At 42.6% G+C, this 26,280-nt stretch overlaps 1 protein-coding gene across 3 annotated transcripts in view; it reads left to right on the forward strand.

The window, feature by feature from the left end:
• Positions 1–26,280, forward strand: part of EOGT (EGF domain specific O-linked N-acetylglucosamine transferase) — an 859,464-nt gene that overhangs the window by 806,223 nt on the left and 26,961 nt on the right. For 2 of the 3 annotated variants that reach the window (XM_044077905.1, XM_044077907.1), the window contains one exon: positions 2,350–2,452. In XM_044077905.1, coding sequence (XP_043933840.1) covers positions 2,350–2,452 — 103 coding nt within the window. The remainder of the gene's footprint in view (positions 1–2,349; positions 2,453–26,280) is intronic. The other variant, XM_044077906.1, reaches the window with a different exon arrangement.

Here is a 26,280-nt window from a genome sequence, read left to right on the forward strand (position 1 = left end):
CTTTTAGGGAGCTTGCTCTTATCTGCAGATAGTGCATGAAACCTGGGATCCTCTGGACATAATTTTAAATAAAATACAGCTTCACATTGCTCATGCCAGATAACCATCCAGTGATGTAGTGCATTAACAGACAAGGAACATACCAGATCTAACGTCTTTGTAGAAGAGTGCCTTCATGTCGCTTAGTAGGTCCTGGACCACAGGATTTCTGTGATAGTGGTCTGTTTTCTTGAAATGAGAAATCATAAATGTCCTGAGTCTTTTTACATTTGCAACTGCCCAAGCAGTTCCTGCCTTTGGACTTGCTGTGGGTAGGCTTATTCTTGTAATTCAAGAATGCATTTTTTTTAATTTCTGTGTGATTCATAAGAATAGTGCTGCCTTTGGTGTATCTTCATGAGAAAATGTTTTTCCACTATTTCTTCTTCAGAACACGATGCTAGATGAAATCTAGAGTAGAACACCCATTTCTGATGCTTTTGTCTGTTAGGAGGCCTGAAGGGCCAGTTCCAGGCCTTTTAGTCCACAGCAAATGAGAAACAATACAGTCTGGAATCCTTTCACTTCTCATGGGTAGGTACTAGGCTATCAGCCCAAGGGCCTAAGTAAGCCTAGACAACAAGGTTACGTCACCCAAGAAAGTTATTTTCCTGTGCCCTGTCAAGCAGAGTCACAGATAATAATACTTTCTTTGGATATTGAGCCCTGTGTTTATAATATGTCCATTTCCTCCTCTCAGGTCATTGTGAAAGGGTCTGTTAGGTCATACTGACTTCTCTTAAGCCAACTGCATGTTTTAAAAGGTTTAAGACTAGGTCCTGCCTCTAGAGGCAGTTTCCTTTATGATTGTTTAAAGTTAAGGTTATTGAAGAACCCAAGAACTTGATATTTGCATTCAGAGCTTGTCCTTTTGCACTTTGTGTTTTGATAGTTTTGTGGATGTTAAGGTCTTGGTCTGGCACCGGATAACATCCCTCCAGGTCCAATTCCTCTCTGTATTTAGAAAATCTCTGTGAAGGCCTTCATCAGTGTGCTGACATTCACTGATGACTTTATTTCATCTTGTTTTAACTGAAGGTATTAATATGCGTGAATCTGTGATGGATATGCCATGGGAATAAGGTGTCCCTTATGACCAGTGCCTGTTTTTTTACATAATGAGATTTTTTTTCCATAGATTGTTTTTAGGTGATAGACCAGTTAAGCTTTTTTAAGCCTAGCCACTGCAGCCACACATAACTACATGGTTGTCTGATTTGACCATCAGGCAGCTGTGTTTATGAAATGGAGCCAAAATTCAGCACTGCACACAGGAATGTTATCTGTCTACTTGTGTCTGCATCATAGATGTTATGCGGCACTCCCTGTTTTTTTTTTTGAAAGAGAAAACACCTAAAAAGGGCTTTTTTTTGTCCAGGGGGTGGGATTCCAGTTGCTAAACACACGTGGTTAATTATTTACACCATACCTTGTCACTAGGAGACATGATGACACTTACAGTGGTACTTAAAATGACAAGAAAATAGTAAAATCCAACTTTAACAATGAGCGCCAGTCATGAAATTGGGAACCTGACATCAGGTTAGTGCTGCTGTTATAAATGAAGCAACATTGCATAGAGCAAGCAACTGTTAGTAAAAACAGCAATTAAAACATTTTAGATTTGCATGATACTGTGATGGGGGGAATAAATAGATAATAGAAAAGCAAAAGTAAAACAGTTTAGACCGCATACAAATGTAAAAGCATTACAGCATATGTTATACAGTGTCTGCTTTGGGAAAGTGTAAAGAATATAGAAAATTATGTGGGTCTTTTGTGTCTGCAGTTTTGAGTAAATAAGTAATATACAAGGAGAAAGCTGTAACATGAAAACCTAAATCAAGCATGTGTGATGCATTGCGAGCTAAGCCTCCATATTGTTTTTCTAACATGTAACATAAACTTTACCCAACTTATGGAGCAGGTTGCAATAACACCTAGACTTATGTTGCCTTTATATCATCATCAAACCCCCTTTTTCCCATTTTCTACATGGGTCCGGGTTGTAGTGTTCATTTGTGTTGCCTTTATATAGGAAGAAGCAACGTTCCCCAAAATAGTGCGTTAATGGTTAATCGCTTAAAACTGTAGCTTTGTCAATCAAAGATCATAAATGTATGATGTTGGGTATTCACAAAAGTATGTTTGGTGTAAAATAATGTGCTCTATTACTGTTAGCTACTTCCTATAGATAGTGTATGTTCCTGGGTGCAAGTGTTTTAAACAGTAGATAAGTAAGAATCTGTTTTGTATCTTCCTTTTTTTTATGTTTAACATTTTGCAACTTGAATATTTCTTGTTTTGAAGGTACAACTGTGAAGATTACCGTTGTTACATGGACCTTGCTCGACTCAGAGGAGTTCACTACATGACATGGGAAAGAGAAAGTAAAGTTTTCCCTCAGGATAAAGTAACGTTTTACTTTCACTAAAAAACTTTTTGAAACTTACCTGAAATTATATTTTCTTGTTTTTTATTACGTTGTATTATTGCAAAAAAAATTGGTAATGCTTATATTTATACATTGAAAAACAGATTTTGCGTTGAAATCTTTCATTGCAGCCATTAGCGCTAGGACTGTGCAGTGGACAGTTGCATATGCTGTAACTGAATTACTTCTGTGACTGTGTATGCATTGGTACATTTTGGTACATTTGCTTTTACTGGCTTCAGTGCATTTATCTGATTTAAAGCACTGACATTTTTTCTGCTGTTTGGAAGTTCAGTAGCTCAGTATTTGTTTTCTCTGATGTAGCTTGTGTTTGTAGTATATGGCAGTGAAGCAATAGGGAGTGTGTTGCATTTTCTTTCCACTTTAACTGCAGCTGCATTTCAAGTAATTTAACAAAGAAGAACTCTGTTAGCAGGGTGTAGGAATACTTTTTTTTTTTTTTTTAATTCCAATGCTGTTTTGCATTTGTCCATAGTTATGACCTTGCAGCATTAGTATATTTAAGTGGCAGTTTATGGGGAGTACCAAAAATGTTTAGTGTTCATTCATTGATCTGGTACATCAATGTACATTTCTTTGTTAATGCACATGACATTTGTATGTTCTGCAGTTTGTCATGGCTCCAGCACATAGTACTAAAGTGACTAGCCCTTCATTGTCTTTCACCTCTTTCCCTTTTTAGTCCTGAGCTTGCCTATAGTGATGCTGATTCCATCATCTTGGTGATTTTTCAATTTTAGTCTACACAACTTCTGCTTTGAAAAAAGAGAGAACCAATATGGGAACCAAACAACTTAGGATGCTAAGCTGTACAATTAAAATAACATGTCCCTATATTTTACGCTTACACAATATAATTGCTTAATTTGAAATCAGTCTCCCATTAACTGGTATAAAGCACTGCGGTGGTGGTGCTGCAGTAGCGTTGTCGCCTCACAGTAAGATGTCCTGTTCGAATCTCAGCTAGAGCGTCTTCTGTGTGGGAGACGTGCATGAATGGGCGTACCTTCGTTGAAGGTTGTGCATCAGGGCCGGCGACTCGGCACGTAAAAATCTACTGACAATCATTAGCGGACCGGAGTTCCGCTGTGGTGACCCCTAACCGGGAAAAGCCGAAAGACACAACAACAAAATGTCTCCCATTAACTGGTATATCAGTTGCTTAGTTACAATGTGAAGTAGCTAATTAACATTAATACTGTGCATTACAACAAGGTGGTACAGATGAATTCAGGGCATTCAACAGCAAATATTATATGCAATTTGCTAGCGTATTCTAAAGTAGAACCATAACTTGGAAACGGCCAACTGTTGTTACTCGGCATGCTGATACTACTTTACTCTTGTCCTGGGGCTGCAGTTTATAAACTTGCTTCCAAATATACTAATTCAGCACTTGGAGCCAAAGATTTTTTTTGGATTTTTTCCACACACATGCATTATCAAAGATGCCTGATTGCAGCAAGCTGGGGAGCGTAATCCTGATAGTGATAATACTGGTTAAACCTTCCTACACCTGCGGGACTTGGAGACGTTACCTAAACTTGTGTTTCACTTCTTAGGGGAAATCACTGCTAGAGCAGTTGGGTTGGACAAATACTTATGCTTAACAGTTTGCATTGGAGCCCTGTCATATACAAAGAGGATGTAATCCAGGAGAAAAATGTCATTCTGGGCACCTCTTTAGTTTCTAAGACCCCTAGTTGTGGACAACTGGCTTTACTCTGTTTTACCAAAAACTCTTCAGACTTGTTACAGAAATCTCTAGGGAAGTTAGATGCACATGGAAATAAAGTTGAGATATTTGTAGGAATCCTAGGAAATACAAAGCTTGTCAACTAGGGGCCAGCCATGTGTGCCTTGCCAATAACCACCTGTATGCTGTACAACCTTTTTAAGGAAGGCAAGGCCTGTGAGTCCCAAATTTAATTTTTAGGTATCCATCCAGTTCTCCAAGGTATGCTTGAAGGCCAGTAGGTAATCACACTGAGTGATGTGCAAGGGATGGCACTGTGAAATTCCTATTCCTCCATTTAGTTTAATTTATTTCCTGATATAGATTGATCTCTTGTTCAGGTATTATCTGCCTTATCAGACATGTTGAGAAAAAGGAGTCAAAGAAAGTAGAATCCCTGAGAGCATGGTAAGCAAGGCAACAGGGCTCCCCTCTAGAGCCAATTTGAGACAGAACAGAATACAGGACAGGGATTCTGGCCTTTCCTGATACCCAAGATTTCTGAGGCCAAAGATCATTTTATTAGAAATTTCTGCATGTTTTCAAGTTGTTTTTGTTATGTCTAGTTGGATAGATACCAAAGGGCGAATTGTCTTCTATAGTGGGTATAACCAGAGCATAGTATAGGGGAACAGTAACTCTCTTGGTTTTAGAATAGATGCCTTTGGTCACAAGTCATGAGATAAAGCAGAATTTTCTAACTACTGTTGCATGGTAATCAAATAAGAGGAAGCCATCAACCCATGTGCCCAAGTCCCAGATTGCTGTCTCATTAGGTAATGAGGTGTGAAGGAGATTATGCTGAGTTTTATGGCATTTCGTTTGAGCCATTTATTGTTGTCTCAGGAGTTTACTTGTGTTAATTATTTTTGAAGGGTATTAGTATTTGTTTACTTAACTACCCCACCATGCAATCACTGTCAAACTTCATTAACCAGAGATCCTTGTCAGTTTTAAGTTCAGAGAAAAAATAGATAAGAAGCAAGAGGGGGTCCAGCACAGAACCGTGGAGGATGTCCGCGATCACCATTTCCATGACTGAGGAGGTGTTACTGACTCTGACAATATGCCTTCTGCCCTTGATGCAGTTTGCAATTTATCTTAACACACAGGGGTCAGTATTTAAAGCCATTAGCTTATTTACAGTTCTGGTAGAAGAGTGTGAGGCCGTTAAACCAGAACCAGTGGACTAACAAATTAAAGCATTACATAGAAAGAGAACTATCTTAGATTGCACAGGACTTCTTTCCTCTTGTGTGTGAGGTCTTTAAATTCATCTTGTAATATTCAGCTCTTTAAATTTTAGGCCTTGGATAGGAATATCCTCTGATCTAATAATGGCCAGATTGATATTTTTTCAAGACTGAACTCATTTGGACATAGTTCAAAAATTTTTACTTCTAATCTGTTTATCCTGAAGCTATGAGGATAAGAAGCCCATGCATCTCCTGTACCCTTTGTTGCAGATCTGCTACTACAGTCACTCACTCTTCCTCCCTCCTCCTGCAGCAAAATAGGCCAACTCAAAAGTACCTAACTCAGCTAATCTTGGCAATTGTCATCATATCCTTGTCTGAGGTTACCAGTATATAACCAGTTCATGAGTGATGCTGGTAATCAAGTAACATACCACACAAATGCCATGTAGGTGGAACTGTTTAATATACAAGTTTCCATTTGTGATCAAATAGTACTTCTCAGTCGGTGAGCCCTAAACATTTGGTGGCAGTGTGATGGCTGAAACATGTACCCTCCAAATTTACACACCCATATTATCATCCCTACATGGTGTCACTGCCACCTGCTATCTAACCTTCTTCATTTTTTTATACAGTAAATCTAGATTCTGCAGCTTTTTAATCCAAGAGTAACCTAAGATGTGGGAAATGTCAGGGTATATAAACTGTATTAGAATAGAACACAAGGACATTGAATTGTCACCAATATGGAAGAGTGAAGTCTTTTATGTATGTAGCTGTAGCATCAAGTCTCACAGGGCTTGTAGTTTTACATTTTGTAATACAGACTGGTGTATTATCCCCATATATTTTGGGGATTGCCTACACCATGGAAAGGGAAAGGTCCCCCTTTGTATATAATCTTCAAGTCTTCCTCACTCATTAAAATAATTCTGTCTTGGTAATATGGATCCATGGACCCTGAAAAGTCTTCAGTATCCCCAGCACTCGGGCGGTTTCTAAGTGAGTCTCTAGTTAAGACCAGCCAGTTTGACAGCTAACATAAACAACTCTATTCTTTGCATCTATTTTTTTAGCCTTGGGCATAAGCACTAGGCAGCCAACAAAAACAAAACAGACCAACTCTTTTTCATGTGCCTTTTCCAAGGGAAGGGGGAGGGATAATGGAGTTAGTTGTTATTCAAGCTGTAGGGGCAAGGTGTATGACACATTAACTACATTAGGAATCTTGGAAGGCATATTATTAGTCTGCAAGGCCATTCACAAACTGTTCCATTGGAGAGAATCAAAGGCCTCTTCAAACGCTAGCTGTGTTGCTGCCATAGCTAAAGGTTCATCTCAATTCATGCAAGAAGGTGCACAATTTGAATGTTTTTAGATAACCTCATTTAGAACTGATGGGTGATCTTATTCATCAGTGGCTGCAGACTGTTGAACTGTTTCCTTTGAGTACATCTTGACCTCTGCGTTAATTTAAGGAAATGGATCTGTAGTTGTCCATCAGGGTTGCATCTCTCCACAATGAATACATACAAGCCGTGTACCTCTCTGATATAAATTGTTTATTCCCTAGCACCTCAGCTAATTGCCTTCAAGAAGAGTAAAGGATGTAGTAACAAAAAGCCAGGATATCTGTACCATTTCAAGTTCATTCGTTTTAAATTTCAAAGTCTGATATTCAAAAAGGCATTATTTTTCTGATGTAAATAGTTTCTAGCAGAATGTAGGACTTTAATTGGGTAATCCATTTTATGAAGTTTATTACAACTAAATCTTTTGGTAAAGATATTCCTGAGGTTAAGGGATTTTTAAGTGCAACATACTGTACTGAGTATTGTGGGGCAACCACTAAAGTTAGGAGTCTGTATTCTGGCATGCAACAAACTTTGAAACTGGTGGCATATTATAGGGGAAAGGGTTGGAAAGTCCAGCTGGATTTTCATTTAGTTTTAGGGAGTTTAACCTCTAGGCCACTTGGTACTCTACATCTGTTGTAAGGAGCTGTTGGCAGTGACTCTAGGATTTAGGGGACTTGAGAGAGTTCGAAAAAGTGGTGGTCCTTCAGTGGATGTCTGCTAACACCACAGTAATGTGGTACATGAATTGCAAAGCAGGGGCACATTTCATAGGTTCATAGGTTAGTACTAGGCTAACTGCCCTTGCGAGCCATTTTAAGCCTAGCTAATTATCCCTTGTGAGACTCAAACCCTGCACTTTGTGTTTGTAAGGCAAACACCTAAACCATTAGGCCACCCTCCCAACATTTGCCAGATGTTCGGAATGGACATCGCTGTGTGATCAATGGTACTTATATTAAGATAAGATTATTAAGATAAAGGTGGTTGAAGTGCATCCACTAGGCATGCAGAGTGTTCTCACAGATATTATGAGCATAGCTGTAGTGGTGATAAATGTATCCCCTTTTCATGGTCTTCAGCTTTGTGGTGATGGTTTTTGTGGTCTCCATGGAAGATCTGTCCACCTTAGTGGAAAATGTGTAGCTGACACTCCAGTGGCTATGGCAGCCTCTGTTTTTCCTTTGTTTAGATCTCGAGCAGTGGTCTTCTTGCCTGTTCTACTGTTGCAGTGATTTGGGGGGGGGGGCAACACTTCTCATACTTTTAGTCTGCACTTGATGGCATGATTGCTTCTATATAATGAGCACTCCTTGGCAGATACAGTAAGGATTCTGCAAGAGTCTGGGCCACTGTAGTAGAATGTTATACATTTTTAGATGGAAGAGGTATATTTTTTTTCCTGGAAAAGTATCCTGTTGGTAGTCATGACATCAGGTTGTAGCTCAGGTTAAAGCCCTCTTTATACAACGTTCCTTAATGAAAGGGTGGGTTTGACTACTAATCCCTGTTTCATGCCTAACTTCGAGTTGACTCTTTCTTCTTTTTTTAATGCAAACTTCAGTGTGTGTGTGTGTGAGAAGCCATCCCAAAGTTTGGACTTTGGGAGGCAGCTTTAAGTTTATATTGTGAAGACTAAACCTGTCAATAGTTTGCCTGCTCTTTGTTTCTTTTGCCTTAAAACTGGTGGCACAATGGTACAGCTGTTACTGTTAGTGCCTTAAGGTATTTGGTTGTCTTCTATTTCCCCATTTGAGGAGCCTCCTTTGTTGTCCTGTATAATTTCCTTGTATCTACATGATTTTTGTAAGGTACTATAGTTTCCTTCTATATCCCAAATACATGCTATAGGTGATTGGTGTTCATCCAGATTGCCCATAGGTATACCTGCAGTGTGTGAATTTAATGTCTCTGGGGATGTATAATTTGAGATGGACTGTCATACCTCATTCGGTATTTATTCTTTGCTTTTTGCTCATTGAGTGCTGGGATTAGTCCACTGCTGCTCTGTGGCACAAATATGATAAATCTGGCATCAAAAAAGTGAGTGAGGTTGGATATTCATTTAGAGAAGTAGATTCCCTGTAAGGATTAGCTGGTGTTATTTTGTTTTGCTTTAATAAAATTGAAGGTCTCTGTAAATTCCTATAATTGCTCATTCCTCTGGAAGAGCTGCAACTCTGGCAGTTATTTCACAGGGTGGTTTCAGAAGGGATTTGTGAAATGGACATTTTATTTTCACTTTGTGCGATCATGAAGGTTACAATTAAACTGTCAGCCAGAAGTCTTTCTAATATGGCTCTGAAGTGTCTGATTTTTGGCTCAAAGATTTGCTGTGCCCCCGCCTAACATGGATGGTTTCGAGAAAGGGCAGTGGATTATAGTCTGCAGATTATTGCAGCCATTACAGTTAGACTACTTTCACCTCCGAATATGCATGTTAGTGCAGATTCTCTCAGTTTAAGTTTGAGTTTTTTTTGTTTGTGTCTTTCGGCTTTTCCCAGTTAGGGGTCGCCACAGCGGAACTCCGGTCTACTAATGATTGGCAGTAGAGTTTTACGTGCTGGCTTGCCGGGCCTAATGCACAACCTTCAACAAAGGAACGCCCGTTCACACATGTCGCCACACAGAAGACGCTCTAACTGAGAATCGAACGGGCAACGTCTAACTGTGAGGCGACAACGCTAATACCAACATTATCCCTAATTTTTGTATTGGATTTGTCCCTGATTTTGAAGATGAAGTTGAGAACTTTACCTTCTAAAACAGCCCTTCAGGACATTTTGGAGAGAGCTTCTGGCTTGTTTCTGTCTCTTGGCCAGAGAGACAGAAATGAGTGATGGAATGAAGTACAGGTTTAAGGATCATTGGAAAAGAACTTGCATGTGTGCTTCAGGTAGACAATGAATTTCGATATAGATCCTCATCCTGATTCACTTCCTGTTAGATGTAATAGAGTACAGTACAAACTAATGTAAAGATCCCAGCTGCTGAGCTTGCATAACTGAATTTGATATCCATTTGGGGCAGATGTCAGTCCTCTTCCTCATTCTTTACCAGTTGGCTTTACCAAGACATGCAAGATTGTGATAGTGAGCTGTGACCAGTGGTGCAGCCTAGGTGTGACATCATGTGAGAGTCACCAGGTGTTCTTGCGATCTTCAGACCTCTCTTAGAGTCTTGGCTTCACTAATATTTTTGACTGGGCAAGAGTAGAATACTCAGTCCTATATGCAATATTCAGCTTTTAGCAAAAATCCTTTGAGAAAGTAGGCAACTATCTAATAGCTTTCATTGAACATAAAAACTTCACTGGACTGCATTTATTATAGTCTGCATTTTCTGTGAACTTGGTTAGCTAGAGGCCTTTGATATTGACTTTGACCTCCAAGAAGTAGACACCAAAGAGGAGCAGGTTCAGCACGGTGCTCTGAGGGACTCCACTGGTGACTGGCCTCTTTGTGGAAATGGCCTGGCTGATCCTAACCTCTTGGGTCCTATCTGTGAGCCAGCTGTCTGGTGTGTTATAAAGGGGGTTTATGTGTAGTTACAAAAGTTTGTTGACAGTGCCCAACAGGGTATTGTATCAAAGGTTTTAACCAGATCTAAGTAGATGGTGTGCATCACTTTCCCCTCAGCTAATGACTTGGTGACCTTTTCAAAGCAGTCCACCAGGTTCAGAAAGCCTGAGACAAAGCCAGACTGGGATGGATCCAGTGTTCTAAAGTCTCCTGTGTCCTTATTAATTTCATGTAATTCTTTCCATGACTTTGCAAATAAGACTGGTTAGACTAGTAGTTCTCAGGATCTGTTGAATGTCCTCCCTTATGAAGGCTGATCATTGCAGTCCTTCATTCTTCTGGCAGAAAGCCTGTTTTAAGACTTTAGTTCAATGATGATTTCAGGGTCCTGATAAGTTGCATTTTAGACTGTTCAGGAGGCATCCCAGAATATTATCAGAGCACATTGAGCATACCTGTCAACCTCTTAGAACAAGAAATCGGGACAAAGCCATAAATAATGGGTTAACCAAGGCCCCAAAATAGGGACAGTTTTTAAATATTGCTTTTACAAACATAGAAAGTTGATAGAATAACAGGTTTTGCATTAGCATGCATTTTTCTGAATGGAATTGTCACCATTTACTCTTGTGTGGGGTCATTTACTGCACTGTTATAACTTGTTGATACTTGTTAACCTCTGCTATCTCTGAAAAAACAAACAAAAAAAAAATCTTGCTTTTTTCCCACTTTTCTGAGATGTAAAAAAGTTCAGTTACAGGCTTGCTGTTCTTGAACTGTTTGCAAGTTTCTGTGAGGCCATTTTTTGCTTGGGCTAAAGGAAAGTCTCTCTGTTGATCAGTGGCAGTGAAAAACATTGAGCAGCCTGCCTGCCCCTGTGGGAGTGGTTACTGACTTGAAACTGTAGTTTTATTGGCCATTTTGGGTCAATTCCAAAACTCCTTCATCTTCCTGTCAAAACCCCCTTTTGTGCGTTTTTGAGCATAGCACAACAACGGGCAGCGCCGCCTAATTGGGTTTAAACTATTCCTGGCTCCACAAAGTCTGCTCTTCACTTTTTCCCTTAGAACTACTCTATCTCTCAATTTAAACACCATATTCTCATTCCAAGGCCCTTCACTGGTCCAATTAAATAATCCTACAAGTTAGCACTATTAAACCATAAGCACTACTTACTCTTATACTCTCTACGATTACCCTGTCCTCTATTGGTCCGTCTTAAATTCAGTTTCCCTGTTACTCTAGCATGTCCAAAGGTCAGTCAATGGTTTCCTCTCCAGTCCAGTGGTGAATCTGGGAATTTTGAGGCAATGTTACAACTGTCTCATGTACACGGACAACCCTCTCCTCCTCCAAACAGGTTCAAATATATGTGAGAGATGCAACTATTTAGCCAAACTGGAGGCTGAGCTCTCTCATCTCAAAACTGGTGTAACCAGTCAGGAGGAAAAGGTAACCTCACACAACACAATTCCAGTATCACATAGTCCCACCACATCAGCGAACCAAACACATAAATACACAAAAACATACTTGGAGGCTCTACATAAAAATCTACCTAAAGCAACAGAGACCTCCAAAGCAGACATCCAAGCAAACACTACCTCAAAGCAAAACACACACAACACATAACCCACAAAGTCAGTGTGCCAAGCAGCCACAGCCCTTAAGGCTGAAAAACACACCTGATACTCTTGTTATAGGTGACTCTATTGTCAGACACACTGACGTCCCGCTCACCAGGCTGAATAAAGAGTAGGTCACGGTGAGCTGCCTGTCTGGTGCTAGGATCAGACACGCAACGCAAGCACTCAGGTCACTCCAAAGCAAATACAAATATGACTTGGTCATTGTACATGCTGGTGTGAATGACCTGAGATGTACCTCCCTGGACTACATGAAAAGAGACATAGAGGAGCTCTCTGATCATGTAGCCCAGGCTGGTATGACCCTGACCTTGAGCAGCATCTTACCCTCACCTAGAATGATGCCACAGTGCAAAGACAAAATGATCGATTTTAACAATTGGCTAAAATTTTGGTGTCATTCAAAGGGGATCCAGTGTCTGTCAGCCTGGGATGACATGCTCGACAAGCCACATTGCTTCGCTAGGGACGGCTTGCACCTGTCACCACTGGGCTTTCGGATATTGGCAAAGGCTCTTGCCACCCCATAGTGCCTTTTTTAGGCAAGGCTCAAAAGTCAAACCCACCCCCATAGACAGCACAAGGAACAAGAAACTAAGGGTAATGCTGCTAAATGTCAGAAGTCTTAACCTCAAGATGCACGCACTCGAAGCTCTCCTCAGTATGGAGAACATCGATATTTGTGCAGTGACAGAAACCTGGTTCAAGGCTCCAGAGAGCACCCCAGCACTACCAGGCTATACCTCGTATCATGCTTTTCGGCCCCAAAACCCGGACCGAACCACAAAAGGAGAGGGAGTTTCCATATTTATCAAGGATATCCACACCTCCAGGTTAGTGGCATTGCACGAAGTATCGGAGACCATCCATGTGCTTTTCAGTTTATAGCATCCTACAGACCACCCTCTCAAAGTCAGGAATCCCATTCGGCCTTCCTGAAAACATTGGAGAACATGAAGATCTCTCCGAACACCATTATATTGGGCGACTTCAACTACCCAAACATTGACTGGGAGCACTACTCAAGCCCCAGCACCTTAGCCAAAAAATTCCTGGAAATTATAAACTCAAATGCTATGGAACAACTAGTCAACACTCCCACAAGTGGGGACAACATACTAGACCTGATAATTACCAACATGGGGACTCTATGCTCCACACCAGAAGTATATCCCTCATTGGTAAGATCAGACCATAAATTAATTTCACTGGATGTCCACATCCCGACCCCACCCCCAGCCCAGAAAACCACAGTGAAAAACTTCTCAAAAGCGAACTTCTCACTTCTCAAAACTGAAGTGGAATCCTTCAAGGCCCCAAGGCCAGTGGAAACTACAGCCCAAACTGCAGAATCCTATATAAATGCATTCTACGGACATCTCCAGGAATGCATGGATCATGCTATCCCAAACAAAACCAAGACCCAATCATCCAAAGGCAGGCATCCAGTCTGGTGGACCCCTGCCATAAATAAACTGTACAACAGAAGGAGGAAGCTACTACATGTTGGAGCAAAATCCCTAATAGGGAAGGCACCTCTGATCAGTACTAGCAAAAAATTACGATCCCTCATAAAATCCTCCAAGGCCAGCTTCGAGAGAAAAATTGCACAGGACACTAAAGACAATCATAAGGCTTTTTTCAGTTATGTTAGAAACCTGGGATGCAACTCCCAGACTTGTTCTGAGTTGATTCTAAACAACAAAAAATACACTGAAACCACAGACATCGCCAATATCCTGGCAGACAGGTTCAGTGCAAACTTCTCCACCCCTATCTATCCCGGCAGGGGGCTGCCTCCCAAACATCTCAGATGCTCAGGTGAGGGCTGCCCTCTCCAAAGCAAAAAACACTGCTTCCATGGGACCAGATGGCATCCCAGGTTGCGTCCTACATGAACTACAAGAGGAACTAATCCCTCAAATAAAACAGCTATACAATCTCAGCCTCACTACAGGATATGTGCCCACAGAATGGCGTACAGCAACAGTGGTCCCACTCCACAAAGGTGGAGCCTCTACGGACCCTGGAAACTATCGCCCCATAAGCCTGACTAGCTTAGTCTGCAAGGCTATGGAGAGGATCATCATGGAGCTCATAAACAAAGACATTGGGGACCGACAGACACTAGATCCCACCCAGTTCGGCTTTGTCAAGGGCAGATCCTGCCTTTTGAACCTGGTTGACTTCTTTGAAACAGTCACCAAAGCCATAGATGAAGGGAAGGTAGTCCACACAGCCTATCTGGACCTTGCAAAGGCATTTGACACAATACCCCACTCGGGCATCATAGATAAGCTATCCAGCTTAAATATAAACCCCTATGTCACAAGATGGGTCGCAAACTGGCTCAAAGACAGAACCCACAGAGTGAGAGTTGCTGGAGCCATGTCAGACTCGAAACCGGTCACAAGTAGCGTCCCACAGGGTTCTGTCCTGGGACCACTCTTGTTCGGTATATACTTTTCCGAGGTACAGGCAAACGTGGGAGGACAATGGCTCACCAAGCTCGCAGACGACTGCAAACTGGGCGCCATAATCAACTCTCCAGCTGACACAAATCCTTCAAAAAGGTCTCACAGAGACAGATAACTGGTGCCAGCGCCATGGTTTAAAGCTAAATGCCAAAAAATGTATAGTCATACCCTTTGGCAAAAACAATGTGCCCACAAATTACCACATAGGTGGAAACCCATTAAGTACAGAGAAAGTTATTAGGGACCTGGGGACCCAAGTTGATAGCAATCTCTCCTTTGAAAACCACATTGCCAAAGTGGTTAGAAAGACCTTCTATATAGCCCACCTCATCACGAAGGGTTTCACATCTAGATCAGGAGAGGTAATCGTGCCCCTTTATTCATCCCTCATCAGGCCCATCATAGAATACAATGCCCCTTTTGGGATGTACCTTACCCGACACCTGCAGCAATTAGAAAGACCCCAAAAGTAGCTCACCAAGAGGATCAAGGGTCTCAAACAGATGCCATATGCTGCTCTGTTAAAAAAAACACCAGCTCTACTCAGTTGCATACCGCCTTCTTCGAGGCGATCTATGCCTGACATACAAAGCTATGTCAAATCCAGAATTAATGGACATGCTCCACCTCAGTAAATCTAAATCCCTTAGAACCACACGCTCGAGGGACTTGAACCTCAGCACAGAAATAAATAGAACTTGGAGGGACAGGTTCATAACCCAGAGGCTCCCTTCGCTCTGGAATAGAATTCCAGTTCATGTGAGGCAGAGCACCTCACTGAATCTCTTCAAGAAGAATCTCGATAAGTGGATGGGGGATCGTCGGTTTGTCCCAGGGATTACTCCCGTGTCACTATTAGACAGAGGCACAGTTAACTAAACCTTAAAAAGGGCACAGTATACTCAAATCAAGGGGTGGCGTAAGCCATACAGAATCGGGCTAGGCTTATAATTGCCCCAGGGCAGATAGCCTAGTATGAACCTATGAACCTAATTAAGTCTGAAATTCAAATGCCTGTCATTATTTTCTGACATCAGTTCTCAATGCTTTGCCAAAGATTTGTCAAGAAACCTAAATGTTAAGAGGACCAAACCAAAAGGGATGATGCAGAAATCTGGACATTTTGCAAAAATCTGTACATTTGAGCGGTATGCCATTGAGGATGTGTTATTGGCTTTATCAAGCACAGCCAGTACATACTCCCTAATTATAGTTGGAGGGGTTATGTTTAAGGGTATTTTGGGGGGATGGTTGGGGGTGTTAGGTAAAGTTAGAACCGAATTTGGCCACTAACAGGTTTGCTATACCACCAGGTTCTGTGAATGTGCCATAATTTACCTCCAGCTCTGCACATTCCTGTATGCTAACCTTGATGTTTCTCACATAGTTGAAGAAGGTCTTGTGTCTTTCACTTGGGAGGCTATCCTAACCTCAGAATTGGCCTTGTTTGACCTAATTAGCTCTTAGTTGCCTATTTAGTTTGAGAGAGTTTTAATCTTTATAGGAATTGCCCTTCCTGATTTTTGCCATAATTTTTTTTTCATTTTGTATAGCCTCTTTAATTTGGCTGCCACCAGGGCGGTTTGCTTCTGCGTATAGTTGTGGACTTGCTTCTGGTAGGTACAGCAGCCTCTATGCAGCCATTGACATAGTTGTGGAAAGTTTCTGAGAGCAATTCAGAGTAGGTTGCTGTGCTCTCTGTATTTTGAAGGGCATTACATTTTAACAGACTATCACTTATTGAAAGGTAGGTTGGCTTTGGATAGTTCCTAACTGTTACTGATTTTACTGGTGTTGCAGAGATGATTTTGATTTCGAAGGAGACAACTTTATGGTCGGACCTTAACAGGGAGGATGTGACATTGGGGGATGGGAGTGCAGCATTCTCCTATATTTCTGAGAATGAGGTCTAGTATGTTGGAGCCTGTAGTGGGTGTTGTCACCATTTACATCAAGGATTGCATGCTAGTCTTATCAGTAAAAAAAATACTTAAATTCAGTACTTTTGTTTTTGGTCAGCATTCTTTTGAATGGTTGGATAAACCTTTCCCATTCATTTAATTTACCCTTTATGACCATTTTGTCATTATAGGGGCTCAGTCTGTCATTTCATTTATTAAACTGTTGATAATTGGAAACCTCCATTTGCAAATGGGGTCTGTACTCAGTAAATTTGCTCGCTCTTTGACTTCTTTCTGATGAGCACATGGAGGTATGATAATAAGCATTTTTTGTGTAATTGAAGAAACTCTTCATATTCATTGTTGCAGTATTGCTAACTTTTTGAGACATGCCACAGAAGGCATGACAGAAGGCCCAGCATCTATCCCAACTTCAGAGATTTTCACCCTACCCCTTGGCTAGGCAGACATGCTCCTGCATTGACATCAGCCCATGTCACTTCCAGTTCTTTCATGCTGTAGTGCAAGAGGGAAGATTCATATATTGATGTAAATACTGAGCATTGTTCATCAGTTTGGCCTGGTTTCCCCGAGTTCTGGTAAGCATCCCACTGGAGGAATAGCTGTCATTCATGTCCATTATTTGTAGTAAAGCAGTTTTCAGGTGTTGGGGATAGATTTAATTTTCTGAAGTTAACAAGTGTATTTCTTGTATAAAGCAAGCCCCTCATAAAGACTTCATAATCAGTGCTTGATGTTCTTTGTGTTTCACTGTTGCAGTCATTACATTTGGGTAATCTGCTGGCAGGTTGCCCTCAGTCAGCCTGAATCCCAAAGTCTTGGGTCCTGCGTCGGTTGCTGTCTCCTCTTCCATGACGTCAGGTCGTCGGGTATAAAACAAGCATCCAATGCCATTTTCTTTAGTCTTTCTTGCCGCGCCTTGCCCGAAGCAGAAGCAGTTCGCAAGTGCCGGTCGGCCGACTCCTGAAATTTTCGAGTTTCAGAACCAAAGTTTTCAGTAAAGCTAAGTACCCCATTGGGGAAACTTTTCTTGCTCCATACCGATGTCAGGAAAAAGTTAATAATTGTATTACTTGTGGGAAGCAAATACCTCAAGGATTTCCATTTATACTGTATTCCTTGCCTAGTCCCTGATCACAGTGTGCCTGGCTGTCTGTTTTGTGCTAGATTTAACCAACACACTAAGCGTCTGTATATTTTGCCTCAAAATATTTTGGAAACAGACTTAACTACCCTGAAATGTCATCTGATAGCAATCCGACTACCAGAGTACACAAACGCAAAGAAAAGGACAGAGACAGACCGTCGAGGTCCAAAACCGACTAAGCTTCTCCTAAGCCAGTCACCGGTACTCAGTGAGGCGCTTTTGCAGCCCCTGATACCCATTACTTTCGAGTCGCAGGCCCCTACCAAGACCCATGTGGAGTCTGGCACACCGCAAGATACTCAAAGTATTGTACCCATGGATGCCTCTCCCTCAGATGGGTCCAGAGCCGCTGAGCAGGCACCGGCTTCTGAGGGTGTATTCAGGCCTCAACATTTTTATATAAAACCAAACGGCAGCTGCAAAACCAAAGACAAAAGCAACTTCTAAAGCTAAAAAACTGATGCATGAGCTACATGCACAGGCCGCTATGCCTAAAAAACAGATCAAAATGGCTGAAGACCTAATTACCTTGATCAGGGGTTCCAAACCCCCTCCTGATAAAAGGCATAGGCAAGACACCGATTATGAATCTTCAGATCAGGTTTCTATTTATTCTGATTCCTCTTCTGATCAGGATTTATCTTTACCTCCCTATGAGAGGATTCTGATGCAGAGGAATCAATCCCATCTGCATCACCTCTTGAGGATTATTCATTTGGAGAAACCTTGCATACTTTGAGGGAGCATTTTCACCGAGAGAGTCAAGATTTCTCAGAATCAAAAAAGAGGCTCAGGGATTTCCTTCTCCCTCAGCACAGGCCTTTAGCCACACCACCTGTTTTAGACACTGTGGATGATGTGTTTAGACACTGTGGATGTGTTTTCGGAGTCAAGCTTGACTCCTTACCTCCGGCTCCCAATAAGCCTGACTGATATTACAGGGTCCCTGACTCGCACAAAATTTTTATTTAGAAACCCTGCTGCTGACCCTGAAACTATTTCCCAGGGTCCAAAGGGAGTTAAGGCCTGAACAGCAAAAAATCGTACCACCTCTGACAGAGATTCAAGGGCACTGGATAGATGGGGAAAGAAGGTTTATACATTTGCAACCTTGGCAATTAGGGCCTTAAACTGCCAGTTTCATATGCTCAAGTATCAACAACATGTTATGGGATTGCTGAAACAGAAAATGATGTTGATTTCTGAATGTGCAGAAAATAAAGAATTGCAGGAATTATTGCATGCAGCTGAACAAGTTGGAAAGCATACTTTGCAATGTGGTTTTGATTCCTTAGAGGCTTCCTGCAGGGCCGCAGTTACTGGATCTGTGATTAGGAGGCATGCCTGGCTAAAAGAGCAAAATTTGCCTGATCATGTTAAAGCTAAATTACTGGATGCACCTTTACAGCATGATACTCTGGTATTAAGGCAGAAGAGGTTTTAAGGAAAGTGGAAGACAAAGCTAAGTCTATGCAAACTGTAAAAGACTTACAAGTGTAGCCACCAAGACTCACACACTGGCCTACAAAAAATTGGTCCTTTCCTGTGTCCGACAGAGCTCAAAGGGGCAAATCCAGATGCCCTAAAGGTTCTAGATACCAGGCACAAGATTCTTACAGGTCAAAGCAATGGGGTGCTTCTACCTCCAAATCTGGAGGAGATAAAGCACAACCCTACAGAAAATAGTCCCAATGACTTCCCTCTGCCATCACCAAGCACTTACATTTTGGCAGCACCCTTAGGGGGAAAATTAGCACTTGTTGCTCAAAATTGGCAGTTAATAATCCAGGACAAGTGGGTGCTGAACATAGTATCATGGAGATACAGATTCCATTTCCATACTCTGCCAATGGCAAACGGTTGGCCGAATCTGCCAAAAAATCAATGGGCAGAGGCACAGAAACTGATTACGTCCCTCATGGATATGGGGGCTATTCAGCCAGTACCAGAACAGGAAAAATGACAAGGTTTTTACTCGACTGTTCTTGGTACCCAGAAAAGGACAAGGCCTAGAGGCCAATACTGGATTTATCAGTTTTGAACACATTCCTGGACATTCCAAAATTCAGAATGCTAACTTTGCAGCAGCTTCTGCCCATGCTGGGCAAGAATGCTTGGCTGGTGACATTAGACCTAAAAGAGGCATACCTGCATGTCCCAATAAGGGAATCCTGCAGAAGATACCTCCGTTTCAAGGCTGGCTTAATGCATTCCCAATTCTCTGCACTGCCCTTTAGCTTATCTACTGCGTCCAGGGTCTTTACAAAGTGCCTGGCACCAGTAATTGCTTTTTGCAGACAAAGAAGTATACAAATATATCCTTACGTGGACGACTGTCTCATTGAAGCAGAGAACAAGGACATTCTTCAGCACCTGGCGTTTGTGAAAAGGCTTCTAACATGCCTAGGGTACACACTAAACGAAAACAAATCACAACTGGTACCCTCTCAAAAAATAACATTCCTGGGTGCAAGCTTGAATACAACTGCCCAGATGGCTTTCCTCACGCCAGACAAAGGCAACTGACTACTTACTTCAAACTGATGGCAACAAAAACCCAGTTATCTGCAAGACAAAACTCTGCAGGCTTTGGGGTTCATGGCATCCTGCATTCTACTGATTCCATATGCAAGACTGCATATGAGGAAACTTCAGTGGTACCTAAAAAGTTTATGGAGTCAACATTGTCACCATTGTCACAGTCTGGAAACACTGATTCCTCTCATTCTCTGCCTACAACAGGAGTTTCTATGGTGGGCAAAGGCATGTCACCAAAACATGGGGCGGCCCTTCACTCTATCCCCTGCCAGCCAAACCTTAACAGCAGATGCATCAGATTATGCATGGGGGGCCCATCTGTTAGGAAGATGCATTCAGGGCATATGGACCCCAAAACAAATGCATCTGCATATCAACCAAAAAGAGATGTTAGCTGTTCAAAATGCCCTGACAGCCTTCAAGGACTTGCTTCATCCAGGACAACTACTGATAAAGACGGACTACACCACGGTTATGTGGTATATAAACAAGCAGGGGGGCACGCATTCATACCCCCTTTGCAGACTAGCCATGGCACTGTGGTACACAGCTTTGACTTACCAAGTAAATCTACAAGCTCAATTCTTGCCAGGAAAACAAAATACTCTGGCAGGCGATTTAAGCAGAAACCTTATGGACCCTCAGGAGTGGAAACTAGATCCACAAGTCTTCAGCGTGATAACAAAGAAATGGGGGAGCCTGGACATAGATCTATTCGCCTCTCCTCAAAATTATCAATTGAAAAGATTCTGCACAAGGACTTATCACAGACAAGCATGGAAGGTGGACGCCCTATCCTTCAGTTGGGAAAAACTATCAGTTTACGCCTTTCCTCCTCTGCCTCTTCTTCCCAAGGTCCTACTAAAAGTCAGACAGGAGAAACCAAAGATGATACTAATTTCCCCGGACTGGCCAAGCCAGTACTGATACCCAATCCTAAGGAACTTGTCTCAATACCCAGCTTGGACCTTACCTCAGAGACCTCAATTACTGTCCCAGCAAAACAATCGGATCCTGCACAATCAGCTCCAAACACTGAACCTGGCAGTATGGCTGATCATGTAGTTATGCAAACAGCACCTCTCAGTAAAGCTATGATGGATGTCATTTTTGAAGCCAGAAGGCCTAGTACTAGAAAATCTTATGCTGATAAATGGAAGAGATTCTGTGCTTGGAATCAAGCACAAGGAACTGATACAGCAGAACCAAATATTCCTCAGATATTACAATACTTGACTGAGATGCTTGACAATGGCCTATCTTTCTCATCAATAAAAATCCATGCCTCTGCCATTTCGGCTCATTACAACACAGAGCCACCAGTCTTTTCTCATCCTTTACGAAAGCAGTATCTTAGAGGAGCCAAAAATTGAAGGCCTCCCAGAAGATCACCACTTCCTGCATGGGACCTCAATTGCGTTGGAAAAGCTCATCCTGCCTCCATTTGAACCAGCTGCTACTGCAAATCTAAAGTTCTTGCCATGGAAAACAGCTCTGCTCCTAGCAATTACTTCAGCGAGAAGAGTCTCAGAATTACAGGTCCTCATGGCTGTGGAGCCTTTTTTCATATTTTCCCCAGACAGGGTTTTTCTGAGGACCAATCCTTCATTTATGCCTAAGGTGGTTTCTAGTGTGGCTCTTAACCAAACTATTCATCTGCCAACCTTTTATCCAAATCCACAGAACAATCGGGAGAGAATCCTGCATTCCTTGGACGTACACAGACAGCTAAGATTCTACTTGAGCAGGACTAAAGCTCTAAGAAAAACTGAGCAATTACTAGTGACATATGCTGCAGGATCAGAAGGAAAGGCTATTTAAAAGCAGACTATTTCAAAGTGGATAAGCCACTGCATTCGTTTCTGCTATTTACACCATGACAAACCTGTGCCCAAGGGCAATAGGTCTCATTCCACCAGAGCTGCAGCTACATCAGCAGCCTTTCTCAGAGGAGTACCAACCAAAGACATTCTAGAGGCTGCTACTTGGAGTTCTGTTCACACCATTACAAAGCATTATCATTTGCCTAAGTCCAGGGCAGGCTTTGCCACTGCAGTCCTGCAGGGCCTTATAGCCGCCCCTAATGCTGTTTAGCTCCAGCCTCCTATCCATAGCTTTGGGATTCTACCCAAATGTAGTGACTGCAACAGTGAAACACGAAGAACATAGTACAGATGTTCATCGTGCATACAGCTGCAGTAATCACATATGGGTTTTCTGCCGTCAGGCGGTCCCTCGGTCGGCCGAATTCCAAAATCTTGGTCCGGCGTCGGTTGTCGTCGCTTTCTCTTCTGACGTCAGTGAGGCCAGAGTATATAAGACACAGCCGACGCCATGTTCTCCAGTCTTTTTTGCCGCGCGGTGCCCGAAGCAGAAGCAGTTCGCAAGTGCCGGTCGGCCAGCTCCTGAATTACGAAAATTTTGGAATCCGAAGTCTTCATTAAAGCTAAGTACCCCGTTGGGGAAACTTTTCTTGCCTCAGACCGATGTCAGAAAAAGTTAATAATTGTATTTCTTGTGGGAAGCAAATACCGCATAAGGATTTCCATTCCCTCTGCATACCTTGTTTAGGCCCAGACCACGACGTCTCGGGCTGTCGCTTGCGCTACCTTCAATAAACGCACTATTAAGCATCGGGCGGAGTTCGCCCAACACTATTTTGGTAAAGCCTTTGATTATAAAATGTCGCCGGGCACTCCGACTACCGTTTGTCCAAAACGCAAGGAAAAGGACCAACACGCGAGGCCCGCGGTCCCCGCCGACACCACGCCAAAACAGGCTACACGTGGTCCGGTTCTCAGCGAGACGCCTTTGCAGTCCCTGACTACCGACGACACTCCTTTGGCGGTGTCCTCTGTACCCGAGACCGCTGGGACCTCAGCCCTTTCCCAGACTACAACCACCGAAGCCTTTGATAATGTTGAGCCTACTAATGTGGACAGGTCCACCTCCACCCATGGTGTCTTTAGACCCTCATCTTCTTTTTCTATTAAGGCCTTTACTAAATCCAAAGCAGCCAGGCATCCCAAGAGGCCTGTTGCACAGGGCCCATCTCCAGGTCCCATGCCTAAGAAACAGATGCTTAAAATGGCTGAGGATTTAATTACTCTTATCAGAGGTTCTCAACCCCCTCCAGACAAGAGACCCAGAGTGGAGGAAGATTCTCCCTCTTCTGATCAGGGATCCATTTTATCAGAACATTCTGATGCAGAGGAACACTCTTACTCCCCTTTTGAGGATTCGGATGCAGAGCAGTCCATCCCTTCTGTATCCCCTCCTGAGGATTTTTCCTTTGGGGAAACCTTACACACCTTGAGGGAACACTTCCATTGGGAAGGCCAAGACTTTTCAGATTCCAAGAAAAGACTTAGGGAATTTCTTTTGTTACCTCAACACAGACCTCTGGTGATACCCCCTGTTTTGGACATACTTGATGTTTATTCGGAGGCTTGCCTTAACCCGGATTCTCTGCCTCCTTGACCAGTCAAGCCTGATAGGTATTACAGAGTACCCAACTCTCACCAATTTCTCTTCAAAAGCCATAATGCTGACCCTGAATCCATTTCACAAGGCTCCAAGGGATTGAAGGCCTCCACTGCCAAGAATCCACTTCCTGCTGAAAGGGAGTCAAGATCTTTAGAAAGGTGGGGAAAAAAGGTATATACCTCGGCCACCCTAGCCATGAGGGCCTTAAATTGTCAGTTTCATATGCTTAAATATCAACAGTTTCTGTTATCACAATTAAGGAATAAAATGTCTCAACCTGAACAACCAGATTTAAAGGAGTTACAGGATATGATGCATAGTGCAGAGCAAGTGGGTAAACACACTTTACAATGTGGTTATGATGCCCTAGAGGCTTCAAGTAGAGCGGCTGCTACAGGATCAGTCATTCGCAGACATGCCTGGCTTAGAGAACAAAACTTGCCTGATCATGTGAAAGCTAAACTTCTGTATGCTCCTTTGCAAAAGGATGTGCTGTTTGGTACTAATGCTGAGGAGATACTGTGGAAAATGGAAGAAAAAGCCAAATCTATGCAAACTGTCAAAGCCTTTTTACAGGTCCAACCACCACGTTTTAGCAGAAATTGGCCTTCAAAAAACTGGTCCTTTCCAGCCACTGACAAGCTCCAAAGAGGTAGATACAGACGCACAAGGGGCAGAGGGCAATCACAAGGATCATATAGAGGACGACAATGGCAAACTCCAGCACCAAGAGGTGGCGAGGACAGTGCACAACAATACAGGAAGCAAACCCAATGACTCCCTCATTTCCATGCCAAGCACGTCTCAGCTGGCAGCACCTTTGGGAGGAAAGCTAGCATTATTTGCAGGCAATTGGCATATTGTCACAACAGACAAATGGATCCTGGACATTATAAACAGAGGCTACAAATTTCATTTTCACACTCTTCCAAAATGAGAGGCATGCCAAACCTGCCACAGAATCAAAGGGCAGAGGCACAACTACAAATTTCAAAGCTCATAAGCATGAGAGCTATTCAAGAGGTACCTACTCACGAACAATGTCAAGGTTTTTATTCAAGACTTTTTCTGGTACCAAGGAAAGGAACCGACTGGAGACCCATTTTGGACTTATCCATCCTAAACACATTTCTACTCGTACCAAAATTCAAGATGCTCACATTACAGCAACTTCTTCCCATGCTGGGCAAGGAGTTTTGGCTGGTAACATTGGACCTCAAGGAGGCATACCTGCATGTCCCAATCAGACAAAGCTGCAGAAGATACCTCAGATTTCTTGCAGGTCCAATCCACTATCAATTCTCTGCATTGCCCTTTGGCTTATCTACTGCGCCCAGAGTATTCACAAAGTGCCTGGCATCAGTGATTGCCTACTGCAGACTTCAAGGGATACAAATTTACCCTTATTTGGACGACTGCCTGATCCAAGCGGACAGCAAACACATACTTCTGGAACATCTGGCATATGTGACACGGTTACTGCATTCTCTGGGATATACAATCAACAAAGAGAAATCAAGGCTAACACCATCTCAGAAAATAACTTTCCTGGGTGCCAACTTGGACACAAACACCCAGATGGGCCTATCTTACGCCAGAAAAACAGGGGCAACTATCTCAGTACTTCAAAATACTAGCAAAAAGTACCAGGCTTACTGCAAGGAAAATCCTGCAGGCTCTGGGATTCATGGCATCTTGCATTCTTTTAATCCCATTTGCAAAGCTGCATATGAGGAAACTTCAATGGTACCTAAAAAACCTATGGTCTCAACACAGTCACAGTTTGGAAACAATAATACCAATAATCCCATGTTTGTAAAAGGAATTTCTATGGTGGGCCCAAGCATGTCAAGCAAACACAGGCCTCCCATTCTGCAAGCCTCAAGCAAAGCAAGTTATCACAACAGACGCCTCAGATTACACCTGGGGGGCTCACATGACGGACAGGTGCATCCAGGGCAAATGGTCCCAAAAGGAAAAGCACCTTCACATCAATCAAAAAGAAATGCTAGCAGTAATAAATGCAATTACAGCTTTCAAGGACTTCCTGCATCCAGGACAATTACTGATAAGAACAGACAACACCACGGTAATGTGGTACATAAACAAACAAGGAGGAACACATTCATACCCCTTGTGCAGACTAGCCATGACTCTTGGAACTTGGCTCTGGAATGGCAAATCGAACTCCAAGCACAGTACCTGCCAGGATTGGAAAACACGCTGGCAGACAAATTGAGCAGAAATATGACAGATCCACACGAATGGAAGTTACATCCTCAGGTGTTTACAGAAATAACCCAAGTGTGGGGGAGGCCAGTCATAGATCTTTTTGCCTCCCACAGGAATCATCAATTGGAAAAGTTTTGTTCGTGGACCTTCCATCCAAAGGCCTGGAGAGTGGACGCCCTTTCATTCAGTTGGATAGCATGGACAGTTTACGCATTCCCACCTCTGCCTCCTCTGCCCAAGGTACTTTTGAAAGCAAGAGCAGACAGACCGAAGATGATACTGATTGCTCCAGATTGGCCAAGGCAACACTGGTACCCACTGCTGAGGAGCCTAACACATACTCCTCCCTGGTCACTGCCTCTAATGCCTCTTCTGCTGACTCAGCACAGCTACAAAACTCTTCACAGTCAGCTGAAAACACTCAATCTCGCAGCATGGAAAATTCCTTAACACCACAACAGACCCTGCTCTCCAAGGAGGTGCAGGATGTCATTTTGGAGGCCAGAAGGCCATCTACTAGAAAAGCTT

This window comes from Protopterus annectens, chromosome 7.part0 (genome assembly GCF_019279795.1).
Source record: "Protopterus annectens isolate FY-2018-M chromosome 7.part0, PAN1.0, whole genome shotgun sequence".
NCBI classification, from domain to species: domain Eukaryota; kingdom Metazoa; phylum Chordata; order Ceratodontiformes; family Protopteridae; genus Protopterus; species Protopterus annectens.